Source organism: Salvelinus fontinalis, chromosome 14, assembly GCF_029448725.1.
Source record: "Salvelinus fontinalis isolate EN_2023a chromosome 14, ASM2944872v1, whole genome shotgun sequence".
NCBI lineage: Eukaryota > Metazoa > Chordata > Actinopteri > Salmoniformes > Salmonidae > Salvelinus > Salvelinus fontinalis.
Window position 1 is genome coordinate 43,953,565 of NC_074678.1, and position 10,621 is coordinate 43,964,185.

A 10,621-nucleotide genomic window follows, 5' to 3' on the forward strand; every position below is an offset into this window, starting at 1 on the left:
AGACAGGGGCAAATCACACAGGTGTCTCGTGTGCCATGAAAAAAATTATATATTTGCGACTGCTCGACTGAAAGAATTATAATATTTTCAATACAGACCCGTTTTGTCATACAGTAGGCTACTCTATATAACAGTGACGGTTGTAGACCATTTCAACTGGGGGGGCCAAGCTGGGGCCAGTTGTACTGTTAGAGGGGCCAGTTACATTAGACGTTATTGTTGTTGTATCGTTGTCTTCACTGCATTGCAGGCATTAGCAGGCAAAAGACCATGTTCATAATCATTCAACTATTTATTTGCATTTCCATTATAATTGTAATTTGCATTACATATTCAGTATCAGGTCACATCAACTGTATTCTCCGGTTTTTGTGTTTTTTTGCAAAAAGATCAGCAAATTCATCTAGACTCAATACTTAATACACCTAAATTGCTTAATCTGTCATCTGACATTGTCGACCTGAGATACGTTATTTCATACTCCACATCCTTGTTGTCACAGGGGCACTGCCCCCCCCTTGCCCCCCCCCAGAACCACTAGTGCTATATAAGCCACCCAGACCTTATGAAAGTTGCACAGTACAGCCTTAATCTTGTTGTGAATCAAATCTAGTGATGCATAACTTGACATTTCTGCCATCCATTGTGACATTGTGGGATCATAACCAACCTTCCAATTAATGGCAATGCGTTTCTTAGGTGCTATAAATGCTAGGTTACCCAGTTTCTTCTGATAACAGTCTCTGGTATCAACATTTCCAAGCAAACAAAAAGAGGGAGTATCTGTTAACATGCTGAGATAAAAGAACATACGCTTTGCCAGAATTCAGCCAGCCTTCCCAAGACCATAACATATGCAAATATGTCCCCTTTTGTGTTTTACACTTCCAGCAGAGGAATTACATTTCTGAGTGCATGTTATTCAGTTTCACTGGCATATAGGATGTTCTATGGATGGTTTTATTCTGCAGTAATTTATGTCTGAGATTATATTAACATAATCAATAACGTTACATTGCTATACTGACTCTAATAAAAACTCACATTGCGCTGTCAAGAAACGTTTGGCCGCTGGTTTCATCATTTAATTCAGGTCTAGTGTGAGTGAGGCAAAAATAATACCTACAGTTAGTCAGCTAGCTAGCTAATGTTAGCCAAACAGCCTACCCGACCACTCTGAGGCGTCCGCATGGTCATAAAGAACACCGATGACACTTTTTTGTATCACAGTGCAATGATAAAACTGGGGGGGGGGAAATGCAATTTATATCCCACCGCCCCCAGTGAAAGATGCGCCTCTGGAAGAAGCTATTACTTAAATACTGGAAGTCAAATGATACTCCATCTTTCAGAGAATGGAAGAATCAAATGCTTTATTATTTAAATATTGAAAAAAATCCGGCTACAGACAGAAACAACATAACACAATTTGAAGTCACATGGGGCTTAGCGTTAGAAACAACATTAGGTGTGGACAAAATGAAGAAGGCTGTAAAGCCGAAACGTATGATGCAATGAAAATAATTAAAAACATTGAATAATGGGGCGGCAGGGTAGGATAGTGGTTAAAGCATTGGGCTAGTAACCAAAAAGTTGGAAGTTCAAATCCCCGAGCAGATAAGGTACAAATCTGTCAAGGCAGTTAACCCACTGTTCCTAGGCCGGCATTGAAAATAAGAATTTGTTCTAAACTGACTTGCCTAGTTAAATAAAGGTAAAAACATATTTTTTTTATGAAGTACTGTAAGCTTTATGCGATAACTTTTTTAGTGCCAACCCATTACACCTCTTTGTTTGTGTGGATACGGTGGGAACATGTGGGTCTGAGCAAGTGTGATGCCATTAATGTTTGTGGAAATGTATGTAAAATTAAGTTGTCTGTTGTTTTTGTCTATGTTGTTTTTGGTTATTGTCAAGAAAATAAGTTTAGGGGGCCTCCTGGGTGGCGCAGTGGTCTAAGGCACTGCATTGCTGTGTCACCAGAGACTCTGGGTTCGAGCCCAGGCTCTGTCTGGCATCACACTTGCTCAGACCCACGTGTTCCCACCGTATCCACACAAACAAAGAGGTGTAATGGGTTGGCACTGCGCCACCCAGGAGGCCCCCTAAACTTATTTTCTTGACAATAAGCAAAAACAACATAGACAAACAACATAGACAACAGATAAGCAATGCAGTGCCATGGGAATACATGACTGGGAGGCCCATGGGGCGGCGCACAATTGGCCTAGTGTCGGGAGATTTTGGCCGGCAGGGATATCCTTGTCTCACCGCACACTAGCGACTCCTGTGGCGGGTCGGGTGCAGTGCACGCTGACCAGGTCGCTAGGTGTACAGTGTTTCCTCTGACACGTTGGATGTGCGCTGTGTTAAGAAGCAGTGCGGCTTGGCTTGTCTTGGCTTGGCTTGGCTTGGCTTGGCTTGGCTTGGCTTGGTTGGGTTGTGTTTCGGGGGACGCACGGACCTTGGCCTCTCCTGAGTCCGTGCGGGAGTTGTAGCGATGAGACAAGACAGTAACTACTAACAATTGGGGAGAAAAAGGGGGTAAAAATTCAAAAAAAGTTTGTCCACAATAATATAATAATTATCTTTTAATGACCTAGCCTGAATATTTTAACAGACAAAGTGCTAAATGGCCCAGCCAGGCCACTGTCACCACACTCTGCCAGTGTTGCTAACGCTTTACTTAAAGGATGCACTTGTTAGAAACAAGAATAAACCTTTATAATGTATTATTTTAAAGATTATAATATGTCAATTCTCTCAACTGACTCAAAATGGCTGTTATTTAGTCAGGACCAATAGAAAGTGAGCATAATAATACACCATAATAAGGGGGTCATACATTATAATTACAGGCTTCAAGCGAGTGCTACAGCAGTGATGTCTAAAGTGGGATCCCGACATCCTCGGTGGAGTATGCTTTCATATCAAAAACCAGACCGTTCCTGTACATCAACATGGTGACCATACAGTCAATCTCTCCTTGGCTTGAATCAGGGGTTTCTAGACGTAGCACCTGGCCCTTGTAATCAGGGCTCAGCAGGTCACTGACTGGGGTGCTGGAGTCTCCCAGGCACTTCTCGTCCGTATCTTCACACTCGTATGTCTCAGACACCTCCAGGACAGTGGCTTCCTCAGGGTTGGGGTCTTGGCTGCAGTTGTCATGTAGCTGCAGCTCATGCACCTCCTCCTCCTCATACATGTTCTGTTGAGACAAAGGGATACCCATTCAGGATCAAATCATGCCAATGTCTCAATGATGTCAGCATCAATACATGACTTGGACAAATGTTCAAGTTAAGCACACACAAAGTCGTGCACCAGATATTTATGCTTTACACCTATAACGCATCAATTTCACATGTTTTGTAAAAAGTTGAGTTGATAAACCAGCTATTTAATAAGTTTGGGGTGCATTATTGTTTGTGGAATGTATGGAAGGTTTGTGGCGACTGAGTGCCAACGGAAGATTCTTCTCACCATGTTTGTGCTTTCCTTGCTCAGCAGGTGCTTTCCTCCCACCAATGTATTCATATAGACCTGAGCACCTCTGTAGACACAATAACTAACCCTAGCTTTTATGATGGCTGCCTGACAGGGCTCAGTCATGACTATGGTACTTTATCATTTGTGATTTAGTGTAAAAGATCAAAGCATGTCACATGATGTCTACTTTCAATTCTGTTTCAGTTCAATCATGTGCTGCGTGCATTCTGACTTGAAATACACGTCTAGCTTCTTACAAAGCAGGACATTTAGGGAAAATGCAGAGTTCTGCACAGTAAAGTCTGAACACAAGCCTAAATATTTCAATTGTTAAAAGGATCTTACCTGATTCCCCGCTCGATAATTCACCGACTCTACGACCACAGGACGTGGTATTGGTGGGAAGATCTTTTTTTTATGTCTTAGAATTAGAACAAAAGTTATAGACGCTGTTCAGAATGATGTGTGAAATGTTTTTGAAGTCATTGGAAAATGAACAATATTCATCCCTGAAAGACTAGGCTTTCTTGCTAATCCTGAAGATCAGATGTTGTTGAAAAGTATATATTTTCAGCTTACCTCTTGATGATGAACAAGCATACTGTTATTAATATTGCAATTAAAACAATTATGCCAGCTATGATCCAACCTTATTGGAAAAGATAAAGGAGATATTTATTTAATTTTATGTTGTTGAGTTCCGATAAGCATCTTGAGTCTGTAGGGGAAAACAATGCAGGCAGCATCCACATATCACTCATTTGAAAAGTGAAAATCACGAGTGATAAAGTCAATTATAACATGAATGTGGACTCTCATAATTTCAAAATAGTTTAACATTTTTGCTGGTTCTCTGGTCTAGTCTGTGCCATAAAAATAATACATTCCTAATTCCTACCAATAATGGACTGGGGTAGAGGCTTTGTCACGATTTGGATAGTTGTCGTTGGTCCTGAACCTGCAGCTGTTGCTCCAGCGAGATGGATGTTGTAGATGGACCCAGGTGTCAGGTTTTGAACAAGATACTCTGTTTTTGATGCAAAGCTGTTGTGACACTCTGATAAGAGACAAAAATGTGATATTCATCTATATACATTAATTACACAATTACATAAATTACACGTTTATCACAGGGCATCGACTCATTAAGTTAGGAGGAGGACTTTACCAGATTCAATGTGTGACTCATTTTTTTGGCTTCTCCTTGTGTAGCAGACTTCATAGTGTGTTAGGAAACCTCGCTGGTCTGGCACAGGAATAGGTTTCCAATGCAGCATTGCAGAATTGGTTGTAACATAAAGAATAGGAGCAGTGAAATGATCAGGTGCCTTACTGGGTGCTGAAAACAAGACATCCGTGTTAGATAATGTATACATTATTATGTAGGAAAGAACTGCATACAAGCATTGCTGTGACAGTCAGATTTTTTTATATGAGCTTAGCTTACCACCCTCCTTTTTATACATGAGACACATCTCTGTTGATTGTGGCTTTCCATCAGTTTGTTTGTGAACGAGGTAATAGTAACGTACATAGTCGTCCATCTCTGAAACAAAACCAGATGTGTTTATTGTCTCAGTTTGCGAGACATACCGCCTGTATATCTTGATATATCACACTTGGTAAAGCACAGTAAAACAAACACAGACGTTTCCTCATCTTCCCCCCAATTTTTTTGGGCGTGAAGTTCCCCCTTACTTTTTCTGACATGTTTTAGTTTTTTCTTCACTGTTCCATTTAGTTTTGATCTATTCACTTTTTCTGGTTGCGTTTCTCCGTCTGTTGACTTGTACCACTCCAGGCAGGATTTCATAAAGCCATGCGCATAATTGAGTGGGATGAGTCTGTCATTAGGCCAAGCTAATTGGAAATTAATTTACAACATTTTGATTTAAGGAATTAACATCATTGTGTAGAGGTAAATGAAGCATAAGCGCAGACACACACACACATCTACTTACACTTGCTGGGAAATGTAAGATGTTTTGCTGGGACAAGGATATGTGTCGGGGATGACTTTCCCACTTTATTAAAGGCAATAATGTCACCACTGACAGCAGAGTAAGTCACATAAACACTGATCTCAGTGTTAGTGACATTGGTGAAGTTCTTTCGCTTTAGTAGACAAGGCCAAATATGGAGAGAGAGGTTGTAATTCACCTGCATAGAGACTGGATAAGGTGGTGTCTGGAAGACACAAGGGTACACAAATAGATTTAAGTGATGCAACTCTTTGAAACACAATTTGAGCCTAATTGTAATCAGCAGAGTCTAGAATGTTACTTAATTTTCAATGTTTTGTAGCATTTTGAAACTTACACCCCAAGTCAGCTTGAGTAGTCGAGTACCATTGTTAAAATCCTCTACTGTCCAGTTAACTTCTGGGGGATTTGGGATTTCTGCAGCAAAATGACAGTTACAACCAGAAATGGTACATCCTCTGCAATTCTAGAAGGGCAAAGCCAGCAACATGTCTTCATCTCGGGACATAGAGTCAATAGGATTGAAATTCAATTCATGAATTTAAAAACTTGCCACTGTTTCCAATCACCATCTATATGTGAACAGAATTGACTGATTTTGAATAGAATTGCCATCAAACCTGGTGCGTTTCACTGTAGGCTGCTGCACAGACTATTTAAATGTCCATTGCTCACCAGTGGGAACGTCCAGGATTGGAGTCCAGTCGCTCCACAGGGGATGTTTGACATGCTTGGACATTTGTCTGACCTGTAGTTGGTACACAGATTCGTTCTGGAGATTCTCCAGAGTGACCATGGCTGTACAGACAAACACAGGTTAACTGCAAGTCTCACTCTAGTAGTGATAGCTTTGCACTTTTCAAATAGTCCATTTTATTGAGACCCACACTGCAGTAAAATAACTAAATAAACATTACAATAATGTGGCTGCTTATATTTCAAAAGATCTTAAAATGAAACGGAACGGAGCTCACCTTGTTTGACTTCTTTCTTAAATGTCTTCTAGACCAACAGAGACAAGGTCAAATTAATTGAGGCAAAATACTAAACTAATCAGAAAATAATGAATGAGAGCATTGTTGCAAGGAAAAGAAGAGGTCTCACCCATGTCCCTGAGGTTTCCTCTAGTCTTCTGAACTTGACCTCTATGATAGCATCTTCAGGCACGTGCACATATGAGAAATTGCTTTTTCAGATTGGTTGTGTTTACAAACCAAAGAAATGTAAGTCTCGTTACTTGTAACACATAAAACGAGCTAATCTCTCATAAACTCTTGAATCTTGTAAGAAAATTGTTGAGCACCTGCCCTCCCAAAGGTCTGTGCAATGCCCTGAGCACCTTTATTACCTTTCTTGTTATCCCAGCTGAGGGTAAGATTGCTCGAGGATCTTACCATAGACATACGTTGGGGAGCTTCATACTTAACTGCAGGGAGAAAGCAAATAATGTTACACAAAAAACAAAGATTACAATAGGAATCTTGGGATTCAAATCGTACCGTGGTCAGTTGTGTAAAGTACTTAGTGGATTCTTAGCCTGTATTTTACACAGAATAACAGTTTTTTTTAAAATCATTTACCTCTTTCAGAAAGTGTAACAGCGGTATTGCGTGACTGGCAGCTCCAGTTGCCCATGTAAGCAACCACCCATATATCCACCAGCACTTTGTTGAGCACTGTATTGTCTTGCACACAGATACAGCTCTTCCTACTACTGCCCAATGATGTTCTACTTTCAGGGGAATTGGAGCGGCTGAAAACATTAAGGATGAGAGCAACATTTGGTTCACACACTGAACAGATATTTGTATGATCAATATTTTATTACCTGGGGATCTACTAAGGTTGATGATATTGCCTTGTGCTTGAGAATTAACTGTCCTACTACTGTCAAACTCTCCGTCTTGCTTTATCTGCCAGTGAACGTAACGTGCACACGCTCACATATCACAACACTACTTTATTTTTATTTGCTATAATAAAATTGTTACAATGTATATACAGGTAGCTCTTTAATTAGGAGTTCTTCATTTGCTCATACATTGTTTAGCCACTACATACCCAGCACCTGCCGGGTTTCCGGTGTCATAATAAAACTTCTCTGTCTGTGTAACTTATGGAAAGTCCCCAAGCATGCATAGCTAGTTCACTTACCTATAAAAAAGCTCATAGGTTGCATTCTTCATAGACTCAGGTGTCTCCCATTCACATGTATAGATGGTAGCACTTTCAGTTTTCTTGTAGCACAGAGGACTAGAAGGACATTTAATAGTTGGCCCTTTATAAAGGAAATTTAAAAAGGGTTTAAATAAAAATTACAAACAATTTCAGTGAGTTGCTGTCCTGTTCAGTAGTATGTATACGTGGGGTCGGAAATGATTGACACCCTTGTTAAAGATGAGCAATAATGACTGTATAAAATAAATAATTAAAATACTGAGGTATATTATTGTAGGCAAAACATTTGCGAAATTTATTATTTTATACTAATACAATTGTTCAGAAAAAGAGATTTTGTTTAATAAGTAATTCTTGTTAAAAAAAAAAAAAACAATTGACACCCCTAATAGATTTTTATAATTAAAGTAGTCAAAAGTTTTGTATTTGGTCCCATAATCCTAGCACGCAATGACTAAATCAAGCTCGTGACTCTACAAAATGGTTGGATGTGTAACGGCTCTCGTTTGTAGAATGAAGAGTGAACCAAGGATCAGCATGGAAAGTGTTCATGATTTTAATATTCAAAAAACACTCAAACAAAATAGCGAAAACGAAAGCGCACAGTTCTGTCAGGCAAACACTAAACAGAAAACAAGATCACACAAAACCCAAAAGGAAAATTACAACTTATATATGATCCCCAATCAGAGACAACGATAGACAGCTGCCTCTGATTGGGAACCACACTCGCCCAAAAACAAAGAAATAGAAAACATTGACTTTCCCACCCGAGTCACACCCTGACCTAACCAAACATAGAGAATAATAAGGCTCTCTATGGTCAGGGCGTGACAGTACCCCCCACAAAGGTGCGGACTCCGGCCGCAAACCTGAACCTATAGGGGAGGGTCCGAGTGGGCATCTACTCTCGGTGGGCGCTCCGGTGCAGGACGCAGACCACGCTCCGCTTGAGGCTCCCCCCACTTCGGTGGCGCCTCTGGTGCAGGGATCGTCGCCGGGACCTCTGGACTGGGGGCAGTCGCTGGAGGCTCCGGACTGGGGACCGTCGCTGGAGGCTCCTTGCCATGGATCATCACTGCAGGCGTTGGGCCATGGATCATCACTGCAGGCTCTGGGCCATGGATCATCACTGCAGGCTCCGGGCCATGGATCACTGGAGGCTTCTGGCCATGGATCATCACTGGAGGCTTCGGGCCATGGATCATCACTGGAGGCTTCGTACGTGGAGCCGGAACAGGTCTCACCGGACTGAGGAGACGTACTAGAAGCCTGGTGCGGGGAGCTGCCACAACGCGTCCTGGCTGGATACCCACTTTAGCTCAGTGAGTGTGGAGAGCTGGCACAGGACGCACTGGGCTATGAAGGCGCACTGGATATACTGGGCCGTGGAGGCGCACTGGAGGTCTGGAGCGTAGAGCTGGCACAACGTGTCCTGGCTGAATACCCCCTGTAGCACGGCATGTGTGGGGAGCTGGCACAGGCCGCACTGGGTGGTGCTGGCGAACTGAGGATACCGTGCATAGAGTTGGTGCAGGATATCTTGGACCGAGGAGACGCAATGGAGACCAGGACTGCTGAGCTGGCACAAACCGTTCTGGCTGGATGCCCACTCTAGCACGGCAAATGCGAGGAGCTGGCACAGAGCGCACTGGGCTGTGAATGCGCACTGGAGACACTGTGCGCATCACCGCATCACCGGTAAGCACGAGGAGTTGCCTCAGGTCTAAACCCTGACCCTCTGATTGGGAACCACACTCGGCCCAAAAACAAAGAAATAGAAAACATACTTTCCCACCCGAGTCACACCCTGACCTAGCCAAACATAGAGAATAATAAGGATCTCTAAGGTCAGGGCGTGACAGGATGCATGTACAGTTTGTTCCGGTTGTGTTTCAGATTATTTTATGCCCAATAGAAATGAATGGTAAATAATGTATTGTGTCATTTTGGAGTGTAATCATTTCAGACCCCACCGTACAACTTCTTTGCTTTCACCAGAGAGGGTCAAGTTAATTTAATAGATATTATGAATAGAATATATTCTATAAATGATTATATTAGATGTTACTTTGCAAAATCATCCCCAAATTACAAATGGGTATTACAAACATTTGATTGAAATACTACTAATTGTAACTATCAATGTGAAATAAATAATATTCATATCTTTCATCTGTATTTCTGCACAGTTCATTTACAGTAGCAGCCCTGTCACAAACTCTTGTTTATGAAAACCATGCTGCCCTGATAAGCTAACCATAATCTTCAGCCTCATGTCAAACTTCGATCACAGTAAATGCTTCTTATTTGTCTTTTATGGTTTTGGTAGTATGATAATTGTATCACTACGGAGATAAGCTGAACAGAATTGACGCTGGGCCAAGAGCTACTTGAAAGCCCCTGAGACTAACTGAGTAGAGAGAAAGATTCATACCTTGAGCTATTACCATAGCAATAACCAGAAATCCTTGCAAGAACCAGTGTTCCTTTGCCTCCATCACCTCAACAACCCCTTGACGGAGTTAGTGTGTAAAGTCTCCAAACAGGTGACAATCCAGGGTTGATCAGCCTGCGTTTGACCAAAGAGACTTGGGTTTGCTAGACTGTTAACACGGTTCCATGCAGCCGTCGACAGCTCCTCAAACCTGTTTCAGTTACTCTTCTTGTAAATGAAACTGTTGGGGCGAAAAATGTCTGCATGCTCTTGTTCTTTCTCAGATAAAAGGGCAGAACATGTTGTCTCTTAACCACAAACCACAATGTTGGGGAGGGAAGCGTGCTGACTGTTGGCAGGTTAAAAAAAACTTTATGTTTCAGAGAGGATGTTGGCCACTGCAATCTTCTGCAGTGACACAAAATGACCCACTTTACCTTTCCTACATTCAGAAGCATAATCTATTTTCACACCACTCCCAAGCTAACCCTACCATGCAGCTTAGGCTTTGATGGACTATTTCCTATTAAAAGCA

At 41.7% G+C, this 10,621-nt stretch overlaps 1 protein-coding gene across 3 annotated transcripts; it reads right to left on the bottom strand.

Moving 5' to 3' along the window:
• Positions 1-273: 273 nt before the first annotated feature.
• On the bottom strand, positions 274-10,408 carry LOC129810940 (interleukin-6 receptor subunit beta-like). Of its 3 annotated transcripts, XM_055861958.1 has the most exons (17): positions 10,087-10,408; positions 7,626-7,749; positions 7,052-7,224; positions 6,820-6,897; positions 6,576-6,628; positions 6,446-6,473; positions 6,147-6,269; positions 5,809-5,888; positions 5,451-5,676; positions 5,188-5,349; positions 4,937-5,035; positions 4,658-4,828; positions 4,388-4,546; positions 4,069-4,138; positions 3,835-3,910; positions 2,846-3,208; positions 274-2,520 (listed from the first exon to the last, which is right to left on the bottom strand). In XM_055861958.1, exons 1-16 carry the CDS (start codon positions 10,148-10,150, stop codon positions 2,888-2,890), a joined length of 2,007 nt encoding a protein of 668 aa, XP_055717933.1. In that variant the 5' UTR covers positions 10,151-10,408; the 3' UTR covers positions 274-2,520; positions 2,846-2,887. The 3 variants fall into 3 exon arrangements, with proteins under 3 accessions (XP_055717933.1, XP_055717934.1, XP_055717932.1); XM_055861959.1 differs by having other exon boundaries at positions 274-3,208; positions 6,446-6,470; XM_055861957.1 differs by having other exon boundaries at positions 274-3,208.
• Between the last annotated feature and the right edge of the window lie 213 nt (positions 10,409-10,621).